This window comes from Lipotes vexillifer, unplaced genomic scaffold (assembly GCF_000442215.2).
Source record: "Lipotes vexillifer unplaced genomic scaffold, Lipotes_vexillifer_v1.1 scaffold258, whole genome shotgun sequence".
Classification (NCBI taxonomy): domain Eukaryota; kingdom Metazoa; phylum Chordata; class Mammalia; order Artiodactyla; family Lipotidae; genus Lipotes; species Lipotes vexillifer.
Window position 1 is genome coordinate 783,219 of NW_006793735.1, and position 24,347 is coordinate 807,565.

Below are 24,347 nucleotides of genomic sequence, written 5' to 3' on the forward strand. Positions count from 1 at the left end.
CTGCTATAAATCCTCTTCTCTTCCTTGATTACAAGAAACCCAGAAGAGGGTTGATGAGAACACTGCCTTCCATTACCCAGGTTGCTACCTACAGCTCAACCATTCCCCAATTGCCCTTTACTTCTGGGCAGATCTAACAATATAGATGAGCAAATGCCTGGATCGTGTGCATTGGAATCAGAAATCCAGCCTCGCTTTCTTTATGGTTTTTTACCAGATGCTTAACAGTGACTACCTCGTAGGATTAAATGAGATCAAGTATATGAAAAGCTTTTAAGAAGAGTGAAGAAGATACAAGTGAAAGAGGCGTCATTCTTAGCAAAGACAAGTTTGTCAGATACATATTACAGTTCCTAGGTGACGTGAAAGCTGAAGAGGGCAGTCCCGGCAGGTACACCGGGCACGCAAGCAACAGAGCACAGTAATGGACCACGGGAGCTAGGCCTTTGGACAGCATCTGACTCAGTGGGTCACAAACTTTGTATTCTTGGGACCCCTTTCCACTTTTAACAATTATTGAGAACCTCGAGGGGCTTTTGTTTATGTGGGTTATACCTATCAATATTTACCATATTAGAAACAGAAAAGTTTGAGATTCATTTTAAAATAATAATAAACTAATTACATGTTAACATGAATTATATATTTTATTAAAAAAATTATTCTCCAGAACAGTTTAGTGAAAAGAGTGACTCTTTTATCATTTTTACAAATTTCTTTAATATCTTGCTTATAGAAGACACATTCTCACCTCTGCTTCTGCATTCAGTCTATTGGGATATCACACATCATATAGTCACTGGAAAATTCCATTGTATATTCATGAGAAAATGAGAGTGAAATGGTAAAATGACATCTCAGTATTATTATAAAGATAATTTTGACCTCACTGATCCCCAGAGTTCCCCAGACCACGTGAAGAACTACTGACCTAACTTAATGATAGGAGCTTTCACATAAATGATTCAGCTGCACCTCACAGCAAGGCTTTAAAATGACTTTTATTCTCCCTGTAATACAGCTGGGGAAACTGAGGCTTGGAGAAGACATATGCCTAAGGCTAAACAACTGGGATCCAAGTCCAGCTGCTTTGATAACAAACTCAACTCAGCCCGGCTGCCTCCTACTTTGAGAAAACTTAAACTAATGAGAAAAGTTAAGCTACTTTGTTTCTGAGTAAGGCCAGATGCCTCCTCTCGTTATATAAATCACATCTGCAGATGTATTAAGTCTTCAAATCATTCCTGGAGTAGGGGAAAATCAAGTGCATTAATGAGTTAGCAATGGTTTTGCTATTATTCTTCCTGTCCCACATGACATACCTAAAATAAAGTTTGCTCTCCTTTTTTCTTTCTGACTTCACTGTATTTAACAATGACTTTTCACAGAGGAATAATGAGAGAATCAGAAAGTTGTTCACCTGATGATCCAAAACACCAGAGAGGTGATTTAGGATTTTTAGACTAAGATAACTTAATTCACTTATTTCTAAGTTTGCTAACTCTGAAATCTGTTGCATTTTTAAATGCCTGTTTTTCTACCCTCTTAGAGAAGCGGTCAGCAATTTTCTCACTGCCCTCAGTTTGCAAAGAAAGAGCAGGAATCAACAGCAAGTTCCTCATCCTGCAATCTCTGGGAATATCTGGGCTGCCCTCAGAATTGCCCTCTCTCTGATGGACCAACCGGAACTCTTCCAGGCAGCTAATCTCGGTGACCTGGATGTCCTCCTGAGAGCTTTCAACTTGGATCCTTGATGGAAAAGAAAAAAATAAAAAGAATCCCTGATCTGTGTAATTGTACTGAGAAATGCAAAACTATTTCATTATGAATTCCAAAAAGGATAAAAAGGATGTTCAAAAGGCTATGGTGATATAACCCAGTGGAATTCCTACAGACAATGCCCAGTCTCTGTTCAGATCCAAAAGCACAAAACATTATATAGTCAAGGTCGGGCTCAGAAGAATTGATAGACACAAACCAAGATTAAGTAACTGTGTGAATACTCTTCACAAGCTGCAAGCATATTGCAAGTTTGTTCTTTGGGGTTTTGTCCCCACTTGCAGCTGATGACACATCTAAGGAACTTGCTCATGGGACACCTGGAGAAAGCACTGCCTTGGATCAGGGAATTGTGTTTCTGAACTGTCCCCTGAAATTCCCCCTTTTACCAGATTGAACATAGTTTGGGCCAAGGTGCATGCACATATATTAACTCTTGACTGAAGAGAGGCATTGCTTAAACCTGTTCCAATTTTAACTTTTATTGTTGCCCTTTGATTCCAGAGAGGGAGCTTTGCTGGCAAAAGCAGTTTTTGCACTAGAAATTTTTGCTCTTCCCAATCAAAACTTTTCTGGGATTGTATATATGCACTTTAATATTTTTGCCTTGCTGGAGTTATGTTTCGTTGCTCCAATTTTTAACCTGGAGGTAAAAGATTAGAGAACTCAGCCTTGTTTGATCAACGGACCAAATAACAATTCCTGAAAATAGTTTTTCATAGCGTAGGGTTTTGAAGGAACGTTTTTCTTAAAGCAGGTATGACATACGGTGTAGTATGTCAAACACATCTTATTCACATGCTTTTCTGGGACTGTCTGAACTTAAGCAAGAGATAAGGTAGTATCTCTTCACAAATTCTGTGCAGGAAGAAAGTTTGATGATATTGTGATTTCTACTGAGTTAACATTAACTTGCTTAAATGTCGTATTTTCCTTGCTTTCTAACTGCTCTGCACAGTTAATATTCCTTTTAAATTGTTAACATTTTAAATAGTATTTGAGTGATAAATACATCTTTTCCTTAAAATTATGTATTTTCTTAGTTCCATAATAATCTGCACTGCTCACCCTTTTGCATTCTAAGTGATAGAAGATCAATATTTTCTAGCTGAACCTCACTGAATGTCGGTGGTTTAATATGAAAGATGCATGCCTGGCTTTCACTTTGAACATTTGTCAAGCATCGGGAATTTTCTGCTGGCGGTGATGTTTAATTGGTTATAGTCCACTCAGTTCTTCAGAGCGTTTTGTGCCTGTGGAGAGTTTGGTGATTAGTTGGAAAGACACCATTTTTTAAAGAATTAGAAAAATTGTTTGCAAAATGGTAACCAAAATATAACTTCACTGATGGTCCAGTTCTAGTAATTTATCCTGGGAAGTTGTCCCATTCTTCTTTATTGTGTCTCCTTCCTTCTTCCAGAACCTTCCCCAAAGCAATCTGATCCCAACTTTTTCTTCATATTCTTTGGTTAGTAATAGCTGGTTCCATTCGTCATTATAGTTACCCTGCAAAACAGCATTTGGGTCAAGAGTATAATTGACTGGGGAGTTAGCTTCTACTGGGAGAGGGGAGAGGAAATGTATATACATGCTGAGACATCGAACTCCAGGTACAGGCAGAAATCCTCTCTTCCGTTATGTTGGAAGTCTCGGGGTAGGAAGGGGTCCCAGGGACACATGAAACCACAAGTACTTGAGGCTTCCATACATCATAACCTATTCTAGTTCATAAAGACAAAGAGTTGAGGGCACTATGGTGGTGCCAGGCATTTATCTTCATGTCAAAGCCCACCTGGGCTAGGTGATGCCTCCAGCTGGCCAGCAGGAGGCAGGGCATTAAGGCATTCACTGTTGGGCAGGAGTCACAACCCAGGCTTGGCCTCCTTCACTGAATTCTGAGAAGCAAGATAAAGCTCAACAATATTTTCTAAAGAATAAATGGTATCCTTTAGAATTCTAGCATCTTAGAAACTCAGTCTGGGGAAGGACTCTTGGGGCCCAGTCTCCAACCCATGACAGCTGCCTGCTTGAATATCCCCAATAGAATAGCATCCATTCTGTGCATGTTCTTCCTCCCAATCCCTGTGAATTCACTGGCTGGCCAGCTGACGTGCATCCATCATAGTCCATTAGGAGCAAACTTCACACGTGTTCTATTTATGATGTCATTCTATACTTTCAGCAGTCACTGAATTTTGCAATAACGATAGGCTGTTTTCTTAGCCTTGCTGGCACTACCTACATGAGATCAGTAACAATTTAAAGACTGAGAGTAGGGTAAATGTGGGATGTTTTGATTTGATTGTTGCTAAGTGGTGGCAAATTTTGCTGCCCAAGTTTTATTTTGCTTTTGGAATACAAAGTAACTTCAAGCTCCAAAGAGTTGCATTAGAGGAGACAACCTTCCATTCCCGTCACAATTTGATAATGTGCAGAGCATTCGGTAAGATTTTCTGCAAGACACCTGTGTAAGTCAGAACCAAGATTTTCATAGGCTGTTAACCTGTCAAGAAGTGCAGAATTGTTGCCCAAGGAGTTTTTCAATACTTTTTTTTTTTAATTGACGTATAGTTGATTTACAATGATCTGTTTCTCCTGTACAGCAAAGTGATTGTTATACATATGTATACATTCTTTATATCCTTTGCCATTATCGTTTATCACAGGGTATTGAATATAGTTCCCTGTGCTATACAGTAGGACCTTGTTGTTTATCCATTCTACATATAATAGTTTGCATCTGCTAACCCCAAACTCCTAATTCATCCCTCCCCCACCACCTCGCTTTGCAACCACAAGTCTGATCTCTGTCTGTGAGTCTGTTTCTCTTTTGATTTGTATCTTTTTTCCCGTTTTTTTTTTTAAGTTTTTATTTTATATTGGAGTATAGTTGATTAACAATATTGTGATAGTATCAGTGTACAGCAAGTGATTCAGTTATACAAGCACATGTATCTTTTTTTCAAATTCTTTTCCCATTTAGGTTGTTACATAATATTGAACAGAGTTCCCTATGCTATACAGTAGGCCCTTGCTGGTTATCCATTTTAAATACAGCAGTGTGTACCTGTCAATCCCAAACTCCCTAACTATCCCTTCCTCCCCTTGTGTCATGTTTTAGATTACACATATAACTGATATCATATGGTATTTGTCTTTCTCTGATTTACTTCACTTTGTATGATAATTTCTGTGTCCATCCATGTTGCTGCAAATGGCATTATTTCGTTCTTTTTTATGGCTGAGTAGTATTCCACTGTATACATGTAACACATCATCTTTATATGGACATTTAGGTTGTTTCCATGTCTTGGCTATTGTGAATAGTGCTGCTATGAACATAGGGGTGCATATATCTTTTTGAATTATACTTTTGTTCAGATATATGCCCAGGAGTGGGATTGCTGGATCATATGGTAACTGTTTTTAGTTTTTTGAGGAACCTCCATACTGTTCTCCATAGTGGCTGCACCAACTTCCATTCCCACCAGCAGTGCAAGAGGGTTCCCTTTTCTCCACATCCTCTCCAGCATTTGTTATTTGTAGATTTTTCAGTGATGGCCATTCTGACCAGTGTGAAGTGGTACCTCATTATAGTTTTGATTTGCATCTCTCTAATAATTAGTGATGTTGAGCATCTTTTCATGTGCCTGTTGGTCATCTGGACGTCTTCTTTGGAGAAATGTCTATTTAGGTCTTCTGCCCACTGTTCGATTGGGTTGTTTCTTTTGTTGTTGAGTAGTATGATCTGTTTGTACATTTTGGAAATTAAGACCTTGTTGGTCACATCACTTGGAAATATTTTCTCCTAGTCTGTAGGTTGTCTTTTTGCTTTGCTTATGATTTCCTTTGCTATGCAACAACTTGTAAGTTTGATTAGGTCCTATTTGTTTATTTTTGTTTTTATTTCTATTGCTTTGGGAGACGGACCTAAGAAAACATTGGTACGATTTATGTTAGAGAATGTATTGCCTATGTTCTCTTCTAGGAGTTTTATGGTGTCACATATTATATTTGTCTATAAGCCATTTTGAGTTTATTTTTGTGCATGGTGAGGTGTGTTCTAACTTCATTGATTTACCTGTGGCTGTCCAACTTTCCCAGTACCACTGGTTGAAGAGACTGTCTTTTTTCCATTTTATATTCTTGCCTCCTTTGTCAAAGATTAATTGACCGTAGGTGTGTGGGTTTATTTCTGGGCTCTCTATTCTGTTCCATTGATCCCTATGTCTGTTTTTGTGCCAATACCATGATGTTTTGATTACTGTAGCTTTGTAATATTGTCTGAAGTCTGGGGGGGTTATGACTCCTGCTTTGTTCTTTTTCCTCAGTATTGCTTTGGCAACTCTGGGTCTTTTACAGTTCCATATATATTTTAGGATTATTTGTTCTAGTTCTGTGAAAAATATCATGGGTAATTACATAGGGATCACATTAAATTTGTAGATTGCTTTGGGTAGTATGGCAATTTTAACAATATTCTTCTAATCCAAGAGCATGGGATACCTTTCCTTCAATAATACTTTTTTGAATTTTATTTTTATTAATTTTATTGGAGTATAGCTGATTTACAATGTTGTGTTAGTTTCAGGTGTACAGCATAGTGATTCAGTTATACATATATTCATTCTTTTTCAGATTCTTTTCTCATATAGCTTATTACAGAACATTGAGTAGAGCTCCCTGTGCTATACAGTAGGTCCTTGTTGGGTATCTATTTTATATATAGTAGTGTGTGTATTTTAATCCCAAGCTCCTAATTTATTTCTCCTGCCACGTTTCCCTGTTGGTAACCATAAGTTTGTTCTCAAACTCTGGGTCTGTTTCTGTTTTGTAAATAAATTCATTTATACAATGAGACTTTTTAACAAAATTTAATAAAAACAGTTACTAGAAAGCACATGAAAGTTTATAGAAATCAGGGCACCACCAAAAATAAAGTAGCAAGATTTTAGAACAGTCTTTATTGTATACATTTTTTTTTTTAACTGTGACACATTTTTTAAGGCAGGCATCTTATCTTCATGGTGTGAAATTGTCATTTAAATTACTCTTTCCATTTGAAAGGGTGGGTAGGGTGTTTTGGGTTAGCTTCTGGAGCATTCTGGGAAGGCGTTGAGTATCTTTTTCTTGTGTTACTGAGTAATAAATAGCCTAAGATCTCTTAGAGGATGGTAACACTTTACTAGAATGACCACTCAATTTCATAAACGTGACTTTTGAGGACCAATTTCACTAGTCAATGGGATGAAAATGCAGAGAAGGCCAGTGATCACTGCTGAATCTCAAAATATAACTGTGTCTATACAGTGAGCTATTTCCATGTGCTCCTGTACCTTCACAATGAGGTGGAGGAGGGTTAGGCAAAAGGAGAAATAAATAAGGCATCCACTTACTGGGCCACTCATATTGAGTCATTATTCCCTTTACTTTCTCCCAAGATCACTCCCGATGACTCACTGAAAGAAAGGCAGATCTTATCCACCAGGAAATGTTAGTAGAAAACTATGAGCTGTGCTTTCTCAGTTGATCTGTGCTTCAACTAGAATGGCAAATTTGTGATACTTAACTGGGTTGGAATGTCCAGTACCCACTCACTTTCAGAGGTTTCTGCCACCTGCCTCATTCTTTTCTTTGAAGGAACTATTATGTTAAATCTTAGCACCATGTCTAGACATTAATATTATATAAATCTTTCTAGTATATTTGTGCTATACAAGCAAGACTTGAATACAACTGTAGCTAGTCCTACTTATAACAGGAGCTCCCAAACTCTGTACCATAAACTTTGTCTGTGAGCTCCTTGGGAATACAGAGAAAAAGCAAGATGGTTGTTTTGTGTCCCCTCCTCATTTGTCCCTGAATCAACTGCACTGTAATAAGTTAGTTAGTTGTTGTTGTGGTTGTTATTTCTTGAAATGCTTCTAGAAGCATTCTAGTAACAGGGTATTCTGAAGGCTTAATTTGTGTGCCATCTTCTTGAGGCCTTCTGTTTTAGAAATTATTACACATGCAATGCATGATTTCAACTTTGTAGAATAATTTCAAATGTATTCCCTCGCCAGATTTTACTGCACCATTTCCTTATCATTTCAGTATTTATAGAACTCGTTGAAATTAAACTGTTTTGAACTAAGAAGTAGACAGATTCTATATATATTTTTAAGAGGGTTTGTAGATGAACTCTGGCATAAGGTTCGTAAAAAGGCAGTTTTTAAAAAGTGAAACATATAACCTCACGTACCAAAATAAAGCATGCATTAGCACTTGCAAATTTGCCTACTCAGACATTAACCAAAGCATGCAAAATAACTTTACTGAATGTAAATTTACCCAGTGCATGATTAAGTCAGTCTCATAGGTTAGCTTATATTTCCTTGCTTCTGAACAAGGAACTTGTTCATGAACTTTGTGTTCTAGTTTTTCTTACTTGTTTTTAAATATCCTGTCCTTGAGATTCACATGGCTGGTTTATGCAGTGCTGCAGCCAGTGCCAAACTAATCCTGTGAGGAGTCCAGATCTTTAGACATCCAAACGATTTTTAAAAACCAGCTGAGGCACAACAGATGCAAAATAGAAACAAAATCCACCTGTCTGAATGCTACTGAGCAAAATCATGTTGATTGCCTCAGCACAGTTTTGGGTTCTAAATTCTGAATAGTGCATTTCAAGCTTTTCTAATTTAGAAATGCTGACATTCTAAATAAGGTGGGGAGGTTAAGGTTAACGTCAGGTACATGAAAACCATCATAAGGCAAAGTGGACATGGGGCCTTAATTTCCACAAATGTCACAATGTCACATAGTGTGTGGGGTGTCCGTCACACCACTGTCCTCAAAATGGCCCTATTTGTATGGTAAGTGAGCTACTTGGGCCACATCCCTTGAGAAGCTGTACTTGGTCAATCCATCTAAAAGCACTGAAATTCAGGGTTGATGAGGTGATTTCACGGTCACTCAGAACTAACTCTAAAGTCCTCCCACTGACCTTTTCTGTGGCCCCGGCTTCCGGAAAAAGTAAGGACAAGGAAACCAGAAATGGAGGGAACAAAGCTCAGTAAGACAATGGGGTGTCTTTAGTTAGTGACAGCTTTGTCACCACTTCATACCCTATACCCCAACACACATGCAGATGAGCGCCAAGACAGAATCCCCCAAGCACCCAGCCAAGACCGTTGTGTGGAGGCATTAAACAGCTAAGAGGAGAAAAAAAACTAAAGTGTGAGATTTCACATAACTCTCCATTTTGCCTTGAATGAAGTTTCTGCTACTGGTACCCTCTGCAGAAATACCAAAATAACATTCTGGAAACAAGTGCCCCAATCCTCAATCTCAGAACTGTTTTCTTAGGGCTGCTCTCCAAGAGAGAACTCTTGTAGCACTGCAGAATGTCACAGCAAAACCCTGACAGGCTCATTGGGACACTTTTAGAAACCTGCACTCAAAATAATATTAAAATGAAAAAAAAGAATGAGGCCATTCTTTGCTCACCAATAAAATGTCTGTGTGTGTCTTTTCTTTGAATTTCTTGGAGAGGGAAATGGTACGACACAAAAAGAACTAAGGAATATACACAGTATTTCACTGAGATATATAAAAATACCACAAAAGAATTGTGCCACGTGAGAAATATGTTCACGATTGAATGTGTTAGCAGTAAAGGAAATATAGCAAACCTAAATTTTACCAATTATTTTCAATTCCCCATACCCATATCATCTAACCCAAACCCTCTTCAATTTTCATTACCCAAATTTGTTTACATTTGTTGAAAATAAACCTGATTAATTTAGTAAACTTTTTACAAACTATAAAAAAAGCATTTATTAACGATTTAGAAAAGATATTTCTATATATTTTGTATATCTATGAGTATTGCATATCTAATCTAAAATACTGTTTGAGACAAATTCTTCTATGATGCTTCCTTATCATGCTCAATAATGTTTAAAGTCTTGGGATTTCACTTTTAAGCTGAAGTAGATAACAAAAAAATTTAACCTTAAATGTTTACACTGAGTTTTTAAATTAAAACCAATCCAAATTAAGTGACCTACAGTAAATTAATGGCAGTGGAAGCGGGAGCATAAGTTATTGGCATACTACATGATAACGTACCTGTGTATTTAGTGAAATATATATCATAGCACAACTCTGTTGGGTATTAAGAGTTCATCTTAGTATTCCCCTCTGTTGCTCTTTGAAATAAAATTACTACCATAAAAATCTCTTGTCATATTGATGTGTTTAATTTACTCCATTGGCTTATAATTTGCAAAGTAGCAAGATTAAGGTAGTATTTTTGTACTACTATTGGAAGCATGCCTTCCCTTTTTCACATTATTAAATTGTATATTTGTGCAATTTTAAACTATGTTTTCAAATAAACTTTCTCTGTGGCTTCAAGGTCTTTTCAGAAATCTTTCAAAATGGGATATGGGGATCAGAATTGCTTCAAGTCAAATGGAATCCAATTTGTACTACTGGTTAAAAGGTCCTTTTATTGAATATCACTACCTATGTTTTTGCACAAGTTATCTGGAAATAGGAATGCACTTTTAGATACAAAACAAAGATCTTCCTCCTTTGTTAATTTTTAAAGACTAAAATATTATTTAACCTGAAATTGGATTTTGTGATTTTTTTTTTTTTTTAGAATAAAAGTATTAAAATATATTTGTTTTAGGGTCTTTTTTTTTGTCAGTCAAATATTTGAGCACCTACTAAGTACAGGTACTGTTCTAGTGCAGGACAGTGGAAATCAAGCCCTTGAAGAGCTTAGATTTCTGTGAGAGCTCAACAAATACTTTAACAAATAAGAATGCCATGTGCTGCAATGCAAAGTGCTAGAAGAACAAGGCAAGTAACGTATGAGAGTGACTGGGGCTCCTTCATCTACTGGTGGTCAGGAAGGGTTTCTCTTACCTGACATTTGGGCTGAGATTTGAACGACAAGAAGCCAGCCAAGTGGAGTTGGGGACGAGCTCTCCCTCTTCACTGCCCTCTCTTTCCACCTGAGGCAGCACTTAACCTTGGTGGGATTCTCTTTTCTCTGTGAAATCAAGCTGTACCTCTTTCTTTCCTGTTTCACTGTTACTCTATATGCAGTAAAGTTCCGTCTACCTAGTGGTGAACTGCGGCTCCTCTTCCCACCTCTCGCATCACTCAAACCCTTTTTATGTTTCCTATGCCCTCGCCTTTTTTTTTTTTTTTTTTTTTTGCGGTACGCGGGCCTCTCACTGTTGTGGCCTCTCCCGTTGCGGAGCACAGGCTCCGGATGCGCAGGCTCAGCGGCCATGGCTCACGGGCCCAGCCGCTCCGCGGCATGTGGGATCCTCCCGGACCGGGGCACGAACCCGTGTCCCCTGCATCGGCGGGCGGACTCTCAACCACTGCGCCATCAGGGAAGCCCGCCCCCGCCACTTTTTAAACATGAATATTAATTTCCTCAAATAGCTGCTTCACTCCGTGTCTGTATTCAAAAGCAGACCAAGGTCTGAATAGTTCTTTACATTTCCTTACAGGGCGCCTTAAGGTTAATACCTCACCTAGCCAGCACTTTAGGGCTCACAAAGGACTGACGTATTTTTTCTTTACTTACACCATATAACCAATAATGCCGCCTGGTAATCATCTTAAGGAATCAGAACTTTAGGCACCGATGGTTAATTTTAGTATTTTGCCCTGTGGAACTATACTGATTCTCAGTAGGCACCCTGCTTGAGTTTGCCCACTGAGTTTAGAAAAGTGGAATCCAGGCAGTACAGCCTTCCCAGGTCCAGTTCGCTGAAAGGGAAACAGAAAGGAAGCGAACATTTACTGAAACCTACCATGTGCCGGATTCCTTGGCCGGTTGTTTCTATTTTGCCATTTTAACTTCAGCGGGCACCCAGGTCCTAAGCCTTTGCTCTACTGATAATGGTATCCAGTCCATAATTAATATTTCTGCAAATAATTAACATAATCACAGAAACTGTGCCAGGTGAAAAAAAGGCCTTAGAGATTAACAACAGACTAAAGAGTACATTTAATACTAAAAGAACAGCAAAAACTGACCTGGGAAACAGTAGGCTTGAGAGAAATTTCCAAGACAATGGCTAACACTGCTCATAGTAAAATCTGCTATCAGTTAAAACTTGATGAAGAACAAAATCGTCTTGACAAAATTTAGATTTGCAAAATTTGACCTGGTAAAGCTGGATTCAGTGGAAATAATGGCTGCAAAGGGGAATTTGCAAGAGCAAAAGTTATAACAGAGAAAAATTGATGAGGACTGAAAAACTGATGACAGACTGTCCTTATAAAATTTACAGAATTGTTAACAAAGTAAGTTCATTAAAATAGAAAGGAAAATGTCAAAGGTTGGGAAGAGTTCAACTGGGTGACTCTTCTTACCTTCTCCTGTCTCCTCAAATCCCACCTCCCACACACTCCCTCTTAAAGCTGGGCATCTTGCTTCCTACTTTCCTAGAAAACGATGGCAGGAAAGAACTCCCAGACTCACGGCACTCAGTCTCCTAGTCTCCTCACCGTGGCATCTGCCCTTGGGTCTCTGCCTCCCTCCCATCCCCACACAGGTCTTCCAGGCCCTGCCTAAAGTCAGCTCTGACTTTGGCACCAGATTCCATCACCTCTTGCCTGTTCAAGAACAGCGGATCATCACTTCTTCCCTCGCCCTCCTACATCCTCCACACTGTACTACTTTCTGTTTGACCATCTTATTTCTCATATTTAAAAGGAAGAACTTCTCTCAGCCCCACCCACTTCCCCTATCAGTCACCACCCCACTTTCTTTGCTTTCCTCTGTAGCAAAACTCCCCAAAGAGTTGTCTGCATTCATTTTCTGCAATGCCTCTCCTCCCAAACTGTTCCCTTGGAGACTACACATGACTCCAAGTGGATCAAGCTCACAGTGAACTCATCTTACTTAACCTATCACATTTATTTGGTCACTCTCACCTCCTCAAGATGCTTTCTTCACTTGGCTTCCACTCCCAGGCACCATTCTCTTGGTTTCTGTGCAAGTGGTGGCCACTCGTCCCAAGTCTCCTTTGCTGGCTCATCTTCTCCCTGACTTACGTTGAAGGCCTCAGTCCCTGCACCTCTTCTATTTCCTGTCTCCCTCCACTGATGATCCCACCCACGCCCATGGCTTTAAATACCACTTAGAGGGCTTCCCTGGTGGCGCAGTGGTTGAGAGGCCGCCTGCCGATGCAGGGGGACGTGGGTTCGTGCCCCGGTCCGGGAGGATCCCACATGCCGCGGAGCGGCTGGGCCCGTGAGCCATGGCCGCTGGGCCTGCGCGTCCGGAGCCTGTGCTCCGCAACGGGAGAGGCCACAGCAGCGAGAGGCCCGCGCACCACAAAAGAAAAAAAAAACAACCACTTAGATACCAACCACTCCCAATATGATATCTACAGTCCAGACTTCTCAAAGTCCAGAGTTGCACATGTCCCATTTCCTACTCAACATCAGCCACGGAGGTCTAATAGGCATTTCAAACTCAGCATGCCCCAAACCGGACTCCTGACCATCTCTCCCCACCACTTGTAACCTCACCACACCCTCCTACCTTAGTTGATTGCAACTACATTCTTCAATTGCTCAGAACAAAAACTTCAAGGGCAGCCTCTGCTACTCTCATTCCCTCATACCCCACATCCTATCCATCAGGAGATTCTATTGGCCTTACGTTCAAATGTACCCAGAATCTGCCGGTCCGCACTACCCCCACTGCTACCCTCCATCCCTCTGAGCATCATCCTCTCCCCTTGCCTACCACAGTAGCCCCTACTTCTGTCCTTGCCCTCCTGTCATCTAAGCTAAACAAAGAACAATCTCCCTGAAACTTTGGTCAGAGCAGGTCATTGCTCTGCTCAAAACCCTGTAACGGCTCTCCGTTCCACCCTAGAGTCAAGCCCTTCCCATGCCTCCCGGGCTCAGACGATCTGGCCCCCTCTCTCCTCCTCTCCCACCAGTCTCCCCCGCTCCTCCCTCCCTCCCAACCACACTGGTTCCCTTGCTGCTTCTCTGACATACCAGATACTTTCCCACTCCGGAGCTACTGCTCCAGTTTGTCCCTCTGCCAAGCATATCCTTCCCTTAAACATGTTTGGATGACGCCTTCACCTCCTTCAAGTCTTCTTTCAAATCTCACCTCCCCATGATGCCTTCCCTGATCAGGCACTCCCCTGAGTACCTGATTTCGTACCTCAACCTGCACCTCCACCACTGATCTACATCTTCTTTTTTCCATAGAACTCAACAGCTTTTAACATATCATTTACTTACTTCTTATGTTTAGTATCTGCCTCTCCCTGGTAGAAAATTAACTCAGCAAGGGCAGAGACCCATATCTACTTTGTTTACTGATACATCTAAGAAAAACAATGCCTAGCGCATAGATGTTTAGTAGTTATTGAATGATGAACCATGCTATACAGATTAACAAAATAAATTTGCTTAATGGAATTATCTCCAGAAACATACTTTTGAAAAAAAAGTCATCAATGTTGGTATAATTATTTTTAAAAAATTGTTTTAGACTGAAACAATGGGTCAAAACCTCCACAGAGTCAAAAAGTTATATGGATTTAAATGATGACATAAAATACCACAGTAAAGATATCCTGTGTCCCCCAGACTGTCAGATGCTTTACATAACTCATCACAAGTATTTATTATGCCCACTGAACAGATGAGAAGACTGAGTCTCGGGATATTAAGTGCTTACCAAAGTCACACAGCTAGTCTGCGTTGGGAACAGGATTCGAACTTGTCTCTATGCTTTTACCCTGGCCATTATCTCACCCCGCCTCCCTACCTTAATGAAAGTAGATTTTTAAATAATTGCTTACATGGGGATGAGAATTACTCACCATTTTCCTGTTAAATTTCTCCACTGTAACTGAAGTTTGCCACTGACGACGTTTGAAAAGCTGGACCATGAGTTCAAACGGCACATACACACACTGGTGAACTCTCCCACTGGACACGATGGGATACATCAAGTGAATGTAAACAGCAGCTGGCTTGCAAACACTGGCCTAAAAGTTTACAATTCTCTGAATGGTAAACAACCCCTCACTATCCCCCCATCATTTCCTTCTCCTCTTACTCCCTCACCAAAACAGATGGCACAACACTGATGTCAGTCATTTCACTTGGATTTTTAAAAATACATTGGTTCATTCTTTTAAAAGTTTTAAGCACTGAATAAACATATTTTAAGTAGTAATTAGCCTATATGGTAAGCAAAATAAGCCCCCCCCCCCAAAAAAGACATCCACATCCTAATCACCTTACATGCCAAAAGGAACATTGCGGCTATGAGTAAGTTAAGGATCCTGAGATGGGAAGATTATTCTGGACCATCTGGGTGAACCCAGTGTAATCCCGAGGGTCCCTGTAAGAAAGAGGCAGGAGAGCCAGTAGAGATATGCCAATGGAAGCAGACACTGGAGTGACGCCAATGCTGTCAGGGGGTCATGAGCCAAGGAATGCGAACAGCTTCCCGAAACTGGAAGAAGGAACTGATTTTCTCCTGTGGCTTCCCTGCCAACACCTTGCTTTTAGCCCTGTGAGACCCATTTCCAGACCTCTGACCCAATAAATGTATTGTTTTAAGCCACTCAGTTTGTGGTAATTTGTTTACAGCAGCAATAGGAAACTCATTACAGCCTAGAAACACAATGTCATAAAAAATGCTGAAATCCCTTGATGCAACTAGTGTTGACTCTGCTTATACCTGCATTAAGGAAGCCACCAGCAAACTGAGAGCCAGGGAACCACAGAAAGGTCTCACAATTGATTCCAATATTCAGCGTGGCACCCAGTAGAGAAAGACAGCAGACTCCCACCTGCCCTGCCCCTCCCTCCTTCACAGAGCTAACGTCGTGCCACTGACGATATTCCACTACTGATGGGACCTGGCAGCCTCGAGGCCACACAAAGAAACCCTGAAAAGAAATGAAATTAGTCACTGTCTCAAGTTACCTGTTCCACTGATGGATAAGAACCTGCAAAAGGCAGAATCGATTTACGTGGCATTTTGCAAAAGAAAAAAAAAAGAGAGAGAGAGCCATAAAGGGACCTCAGATTGTGAGAATAGCTTTTAATTTTAAAACAATTGAAGCAATAAATCATCCATCTCTCTTTCCATCACAGGCAAATAGTCTCCCAAAACATTTGAGATATTTTAAACTACAACTGTGATTAGTGCAAAATAAACACAAACTCTTTCAGGCGCCAACATCAAAACCTGCCAAGCAGACAGGCGCGGGCCACAGGATCAGCCTCAGCTGAGGCCAGGAGGAGCAGCCAGATTTGCATGGTATTTCAACACACCCAGCTCTGAACAGACAAAACAATACCGGGGGAGGAGAAACCACAAGAGAATGTTGCCCAAAGTGAAACAAATCTGCCCAACACCCTCATTTGGCTAACATCCTTGGCACCTGGAAGATGCTTGAAAAATAAATGCAGAGTTGGCAGCTTCTAGACAAAGCTGAAGAAACAGGGTTTGGGCTCATTTGCTTTTGGTTTTTAATTGGGGTCTTATATATATATTGATTCTTATGCAGAAAAATCTGCTTTCTGGAAGGCATTCTGTGCCTCACATTGCTCCCGACTCCAAAAAAAATGTTTGTGCTGCTTCTGTCTGTCTGGATGCTTCGCAGAATCCCCTTCCATACCTACGGCACCTCGCTGCCTCCTCACGTCACCTGGTCTGGAGAGCGCTGTCCAACAGGAGTACAACTCGTGTCTAATTTCAATTTGTTTGGTAGCCACATTAAAAAAAGATCAAAAGGAATAAGTGAAACTTTAATATCATCTTACTTGATGTATCTAAAATATGGTCATCTTAGCATATAATCAATATAAAATATTGATGCAATATTTTACATTCCCTTTTATTGGTACCAAGCCTTCCAAATCTGGCGTGCATTTCCTGTGTATAGCACAACCTCAATGTGCACAAGCCACATTTCCGGAGGTCATTAGCCACATGTGGCCATGGACAACTGTACTGAACAGCACAGATCTACAGAATTATGACACAAACTCTTTCAGGATGATTTACTGAGTAGGGAATCTCCATGGCATTGTGTGGGCGATCTTATACATCAACTTAAGGGTACAGAATCTTGTTCTGTAACCTAGGATTTTTGACCTTAGGTGAAGGATAGAATCACATTTTATCTAATCCTATCCCCCTATCCTGCCCCCAACACTGGCCATCTCCCCACTGACGGCCCACACAGATGATGTCATTTAGCAACAGTGATGCCTACCAGATGAAAAGACATCCTTTCTGTGGTAGAAAAACTTATTTGAGGATCATAGCTATAACTCAACTAGAGTAAGATAATACTCCAGAAAGGTTACAGAGTTAGCGGAAGGTAGTTCTGAGGTTTGTCAGGGCAGGAGGTGTTTTAAATAGATTTTTCATTTTTGAGGAAGATGGTAACAAAGTACCTTACCGACTGGGAAGTGGAGACTTTCAGGAGTGGGAGAAAAAAATGGGATAATCACCAAAGAAAGTAATTCCCCAAGAAATTGGGACTAGAAGTTGGGGTGGCAAACACTAAAAACGAGGCAGGTTCTAAAGTGGGGTGCGAGAGCTGTAACAAACCCGAACCATAACATCGAACCTCTGTGATCCCTCGTGTCTTACATGTCTGACCAAGGTAGTAACTGCAGGAAAATAAAAATAGAACCGAATGCTAGAGCAGAAAGGGACTTCTGAGCTTATCTGGTCTAACCCACTCATTTTAAGGAAAAAGGCCTAGAGAGGTAAAGCGACTCGGCCCCACCCCACTTAGAAGTGGGGTCGGGCTACAAACGCAGGTGCTCTCACTATGAACTGCAGGTAAGGCTCCATCCAGTTCAGGTCAAGGGAAAAAACAATGTTGGGAGTAGCAGGCTCAAGCTACGTCCTACAGCCCACGGTGAACATGGGGCAATGGCAAGCACATTCTCTTGTAGGTGGGAGAAAACAGCAAGTCAATTCAGAACATTAAAGCAATGTTGACATAAAATGGCATTAAAACATGACTCTTCTTTAATAGTCCTTCCTCCATACTTTTTCTCCCCTTGAAAAAAAATCCCAATCTGAACCAAACTGGATTTCTGATTAGTTGTGTGGGCATTTAGATCAACTGACAAAACAAAAACTTTGATACGCTGTATTTTCCAAAGACACATTCATCAGGATTTTGCACAAATGGATATCGAAAGATATTTACAGGAAGATAGTGCTCTCTTCCACACATACACCCACGCAGTGAGAATTTTCACAATTACACCACCACACCTCACACAGAAGATGCCTAACAGGCTGATGATCAGTTGACAAAATACACACATTATGCCAGTTTTTAGTCATAAATAATCTCATCGACATACATGTGTAAAATTAAGCAGTATATTCCACACTTTGATTCCAGGGAAGCCTGCCTTGAATATATTAAGATATACATACAGATACATTTATAAGCATGAAAGAAAACCAATATTTGTTCCAGTTTTCCCAACTCTCAATCTGAAATAAAGAATAGCACATATACAAAACTTTGCCTTGTAGAAATAGCCCTTTGTCTTGGTGAGGTGAAAAAAAAGGCAGCCATATTCCACTTTCTTACGATAGGTTTAGGTATCAAAAGGGCCAAATTTCTTTTTCTGCTTAATGAATTAAGTAATGTGGAGCCTGTAATCTTATATACTGACTTTACACCATTCACTTTGCAAAATTTTATTATAAAATTTTTTAATGTGCTCAAAATACACATGCCAACTTTGTCCACATTTCAATCCAAAGCCCCAATCCCCCTCCCACGCCCAGAAAAGGCCTTCCCTTTGTAACAGCTGTGAAAAGAAGTCACTTTTGATGTGTGTTTGCAGTCACTATTCTATGGTACGCAGGCCCAAGGAAACGGGACTCCGTAAGGCTGCTTAGCATGGGTGTTTCTGCAGGAATCAGGGACTCGTGTCACCGAGCGGGGCTGCTTTGGGGTGTCCAGGACAATGTGAAAAGGTGACACCAGTGGGCAGAGTTTAGTAGAGATTCACTGCCCCATGAGCTCCCTCCTTCTGCCAATCTCATTTGTTCCCGAACTGAAGAAAACGTCAGAGGAGAAAAGAGAGGAAGCACGCTCTACTAGGGCCCACCCACTGGGCACACCACCCGCTGCTCTTCAAAGGGTCAGCGTATCAGATCTCTCCAGATCCCCAAAGCACAGTTGGAAAGAGAGGGCAGAGGGTCATCACACCACTGTGCACATAAGCTACGGGCCGCACCCAGGTCCACGGGCCACAGGCCTCGGGCTCTGCATCCCTTGCTCACATCTCCTGTGAGAAGGGCCCCAATCACAACCAGAACCCTGATTGTTCATAACTCACATGTCATAATCCAACTTCCGGACTTCACAGAATTGTGGAATTCTGTGCTGTATTTCACCCAGTTGGTTCTACTTTATTTTCCTACAGTCTCCAGGAAGATCCTTTCTACCACTCAAATGCATATTAAGCAGACAGCAATAAGTCCTTTTTTATTTGACTGAATAATCTGAAATAGAAATTCCAGAGACCCTAGCATTTGGTACAGAGCAGTAGGAAAATTACAGAGCACTATCGTTCCACTTTTTCATCACATCTGAAACTCTGATTTAATCCCAGGTTGCAACTAAAATGCTGAAACACCGAAACGGAAACTATGGTCTTTCATAATGTCATATAAAGTTCCTTTGCATCTGAAACCCTTAAACTGCTGAAGATCACACTGTTGGCTGGTCACAGCAGATAAGCAGTGAAGGTAAGTCAGGAGATGATTAGCCAACAAAGGGCAGAGATGAGACTCTGGCCCCAGAACACATAGAAATGAAGACAAGCAAAGAGCTGGGGGATGAGAAAATTACAGACAAATTTGGGGCACTTAACATGATTCCAGGGAGTTGTCATGTGTCATGGTAAGAAGAGATCAGCTATTTTAACTAACAGTACACACGACTATGCCTTGGGGGAAGGGTTGCTGAGAAACAGAATTCATCTACCTTTGACGAAGACCACCACTGTGCTGCTGGGGGCATCTGCGTTCATACGACCAAACGTCACAAACCCAACTGAATTCTGGACAGCACTGAAAGGGACATGTTGTCCCTTTTTACAGCCCTTTTTACGCCTGAAAATCTAAGCGGGGAACTAATTTTTTAAACTGTTCCTGAGTTAGAGTTTCTTTAAAATGTTGACTTGCTTTTTCCAGCTATGCTTACTACCAACTATTTTAACCTTTAAAAACCAACCCGTCACAGATTTTCTAGTTGACTATAAAGGTCTCACACTCTCAGTCGCATTCTCACACACATTCACACACTCGTATTATGAATTTTGATATGATTAAATTAAAAATATCTTTCATTGTAGATGTTCTAATCTACTCTACATGGAGAGGTCAGAAATCATTGTGTGTCATGAAAAAACTTATGTCACAAATAAAGCCCAGCCCAGTTACTGATTTTCGATATGAAACGAAAGTGGGCTTTTTGTTTATGGTGGGTAGGCGACACGACTGGCCCCATTACTTGGTTCCTCTGGAGGCCACTATCACCGACCCCCAAAGCAAAACAGAGGATTGGCGGCACTTCCTGCTTTTGATGTGCCAGTGGCAGATCCCCCACCAGCAACAGGAATACTTTTTTTTTTTTTTAACCATCCTCTTCTTAAACATTTATAAAAAGAAAAATTATCTACAGTAGTGTATCATCACTAATAGAAATTCCCTCCCAGTTCTACTTCAGAAGGCGTCAAATGATGTTCTTTAAATAAACTATAAATACCCCATGTATTCCCTCATGTCTGGCTGTCCCAACTTTTTTTTTTTTTTTTTTTGGCAAATTAAAAAGGTGTATGGCTTCTTCTCGCCAATTTGTACGTCTGAGGTTTAGCTTGGTATCCTGCGGTAAAAATACATGTAGCCCAGGTCTTTAGGGGGCCTTTCTGAGGCACAAACTTTGTGGTCATTGTAGATCACCCATCTGAAAACAAAAGACAGAAGCATTTGATGGATTTAAGTCAGTTCCAGGAAACTTTGCAGGAGAAAGTTACTGCACCATACTTAAAATAATCAAGATGGTTTAAGATAAACCAAACTCAAGTCTGTTGTATAAAGAAACAGAATGCTGGTGGGAAATTACAACTGCTTTTTTATTCTCAAGTTCAAAAAGTAGTTCCTAAGGAGCCTCCAAACATTTCCACTTGTAGAAATCCATAGATGGCCTCAGAACTTCAGTCAAAGTATGTGTTTTTTTCAGCCTTAGGTATAAAACTACTAAAAATCAGAAGTAAATAGACATGCAGTGAACTATCATACAACTATTAAAATGTCTTTGAAGAGTATCTGGTAAAGTAAGAAAATAATCACAGTATAATATGAAGTGGGAGAAAGCAGGTTACAAAATTGTACTTACTGTGTACAAACTTTAAGCTTTTAGAAAAGTAAATACAGACATACACATACCCTTTCTTCCAGTGAAAACAATGAAACAAAGGGAAATGTATCAAAATACAGACAATGGTTCTCTCTAGGCTTCCAAACAACACATTCTCTGTATGTTTTTGTATTTTACAAATTCCTTATAATGAATTTCATGGCTTTTTAAATTATAATTAAGCTATTTTTCTTAAGAAAAGTATTTTTAAAAGATCTATCATGCTTGATAATAAAAAGGATTCACTATAAATCAAGTTCCTGTGCTCGACTATTTTATTAATCAAGTTGAGAAGACGAGACTAAAAGACACACCAGAAAGGAACACAGTGGATTCCTGACTGGGAACCAGTCACTCCTGCAGTACGAGGTCAACGTCCTACCAGGAGAGGGCAAGGTTATGTGTTTCTCCAGTGTCCATGTGGCCCAAGCACTGCCTCAAGCAGGGGTGCTGACCCACAGGCCAGGCCACGCCACTCAGTGGGAACTTAAGGAAGGGAAACCAGTGGGGCCCGTGGGGATCCAGCCCCGGAAGAAGGTTCTAAAGAGAGCAGCGGCCTTACACCCCACAACTGTCTAACAATTCTTAAGAAGCCAAGACTAAGGGCAAACACTGGGTGTTGGAGTTACCAGATAAAACACAGGATACCCAGTCAAGTTTGAATCTCACATAAGCAATAAGTACTTTTTTAATACAAGTATGTCCCATGCAACAGCTGAGACATATTTATGCTAAAAAGTTATTCATTATCTGAAATTCAAACATAATAGGGCATCCTGGTTTTCTTGTTTTGTTTCGTTTTGTTGGCTAAACCTGGCAACCCTGGGGAGGTTCCAAATATGGACACACATTCTGCTGCGGGATGCGTCTTTACTTTGGGAGGTCCCCTTGCTATGACAGTGAAGAGTGACTCTGAATACTAGCTCTGACACAGCTGCAAACGTCAAGCTATTTAGCCTGTCTGAGCCTTAGTGCCCTGATGTGTAAAATGGCTTTAAGAGTCTATCCCTACAAGACCATTATGAAAACCAAATGAGATAACATATGAAACACCTAGTGGAGTGCCTGGTACATAGCAGGTCCTCAATAAAACATAGATATTATTTTACCTTCTCAAAAAGACTCACCTTCCTTCCTTTTTGATGTGACAAACGTAGTGTCCACTCATTGTAGATGTCCCCATGTGACTGATGAACGCAAATAATTCATACACTATGAAAGAGGAAACAACTCAGTTACAAGGCAGCATTTCTAGAAATCAACAGCACTTCTGACCAGAATTTAAAGCCAACGAGAGTGTAATCCAGCAACTGTTCAGAATGAAAGACAGTCTATTTACTTACTACGTTGAGAACACACCCACCTACCCAAAGTGACAGCAACTTCAACCTGCAAATTCATAACAAAGCAGGACATGAACTTTTTACAGCTGACCTTAAGCTCCTATCTGAAAGGGGATTAAAAGTCCCACAGCCCAGTCTGGTGGCAAACTCATGGGTCTAAAAGGGTAGTCCCGGCTCCATCACTTCCAAGTGGCATGAGGGTGGAGTTGTTTCATCTCTTGGAGCCCATTTCTTCACAGAAATGAAAAATCCACCCACTTCACAAGGTTGCATGAGGCTTAAATGAGCAATTCAGACTAAAATACCACACAAATGTCAGGATTAGGAGGAAGACAGCAGATAGGTGTTATCATTTATATAAAGGGATAATGCTCAGAATATGCGTCTTGTGATTTCTGAATGGCTCATGATTATAACCTCTATGGGATCAAAATTCAGGCTTCATGCCTTCTGAACAGGGAGATATATAGCCTCTTGGAGCTTAAGATGGATGTTTATTCTCTAACAAGTATCTCCTGTCATCTTGCAAAGCATATGCTGTACCAAATCCACAGTGAATGAATTTCAGCTCATTCCCCCACCCACCGCCCCCCAGCCAATCCTAGGCCTGCACAACACCTGCAAAGTGGCTTCCACAGACTGGCACCAGTGCAATTCCACAAACTGCTATAGACTACGACGAGACAGGTACAGAAACTGAGTTAGCGTTTACAGACTCTTATAATAATTTGAGAGGAATATTCATGTCTGTTGAATCTAATTAAGGAAAATAATGCGCTTGCATATTCATTGTTTTTGGTACTCAAGTTTTATTGTATTTTACAAGTGTACTGGTTCTGGACAGACCCTTTTCCTCGCTCCTCCCTCTCTCATTCTCTCTCTCTCTTGCCGTTCACGGATGCTCATCCACATATTCAGCTGTGAATCCCCAGTCCTCATCTTAGCCTTCAGCGCATCACATACTATGGACCACCTGTCCTCCTTCCCCAAACATCTGCCCCCAGGACATGACTGTCTTTTATGTTTTCCAGGTGCCTCACTGGCTTCTCCTCTTCTCCTGACTTTTAAACACTGGTGACCTGGGGCTCTGACCTCAAGCCTTTCTTCCCTCTATCTTCTCTCTCTATCTTCTACCTTCTCTCTCTCTTCTCTGTCTCTGTCTCTCTCTGTCTCACTCACACACACACACACACACACACACACACACCCTGTACATTCTCATCCTCTCTCTCTCTGCCACCTCCCCTACCCCTTCCCTCTCTGGTTGATCTCATCCAGTCTCATGACATTAAATGGAATTATGTTCTTAATTTCATTTCCAGAATGTTCACTGCTAATGTACAGAACTACAATTGAATTTTGTATATTGGTCTTGTTTCCTGCAACCTTTCTGAATCCATTTATTAGTTCTAATAGTTTTTAAAGTAGATTCCTTAGGATTTTCTATATACAAGACCATGTCATCTGCAAACAGAATTAGTTTTACTTCTTCCTTATCTGGATGTCTTTTATTTCTTTTTCTTGCTTAACTGCCATGGCTAGAACCTCTTTCACAATGTTAAATAGACGTGGCAAGAGTGGACATCCTTGTCTTGTTCCTGCTCTTAGGGGAAAAGCATTCAGTCTTCACCATGAAGCATGACGTGAGCTGTGGTTTTTTGGTAGGTACCACTTATTAGGTTGAGGACGTTCCCTTTCATTCCCAGTTTGTTGAGCCTTCTCTCCTCAGCTTTATCCATCT

General features: G+C 40.6%; 2 protein-coding genes across 15 annotated transcripts in view; one reads left to right on the forward strand and one right to left on the reverse strand.

Moving 5' to 3' along the window:
* PEX5L (peroxisomal biogenesis factor 5 like) overlaps window positions 1-24,347 on the forward strand; it is a 289,451-nt gene that overhangs the window by 244,244 nt on the left and 20,860 nt on the right. For 10 of the 13 annotated variants that reach the window (XM_007466683.1, XM_007466679.1, XM_007466677.1 and 7 more), the window contains one exon: window positions 1,550-2,505. The exons of 1 other annotated variant lie outside the window; for it this stretch is intronic. In XM_007466683.1, the coding sequence (XP_007466745.1) occupies window positions 1,550-1,754 (205 nt within the window). In that variant the 3' untranslated portion in view covers window positions 1,755-2,505. Of the gene's footprint in view, window positions 1-1,549; window positions 3,287-24,347 lie in introns of those variants that run through there. 2 more of the 13 variants (XM_007466680.1, XM_007466676.1) reach the window with 2 other exon arrangements.
* USP13 (ubiquitin specific peptidase 13) overlaps window positions 20,463-24,347 on the reverse strand; it is a 118,224-nt gene continuing 114,339 nt past the window's right edge. The window contains exons 20-21 of one of the 2 annotated variants that reach the window (XM_007466674.1): window positions 22,391-22,475; window positions 20,463-20,810 (exon numbers count right to left, since the gene is read on the reverse strand). In XM_007466674.1, coding sequence (XP_007466736.1) covers window positions 20,717-20,810; window positions 22,391-22,475 — 179 coding nt within the window. In that variant the 3' untranslated portion in view covers window positions 20,463-20,716. The remainder of the gene's footprint in view (window positions 20,811-22,390; window positions 22,476-24,347) is intronic. The other variant, XM_007466673.1, reaches the window with a different exon arrangement.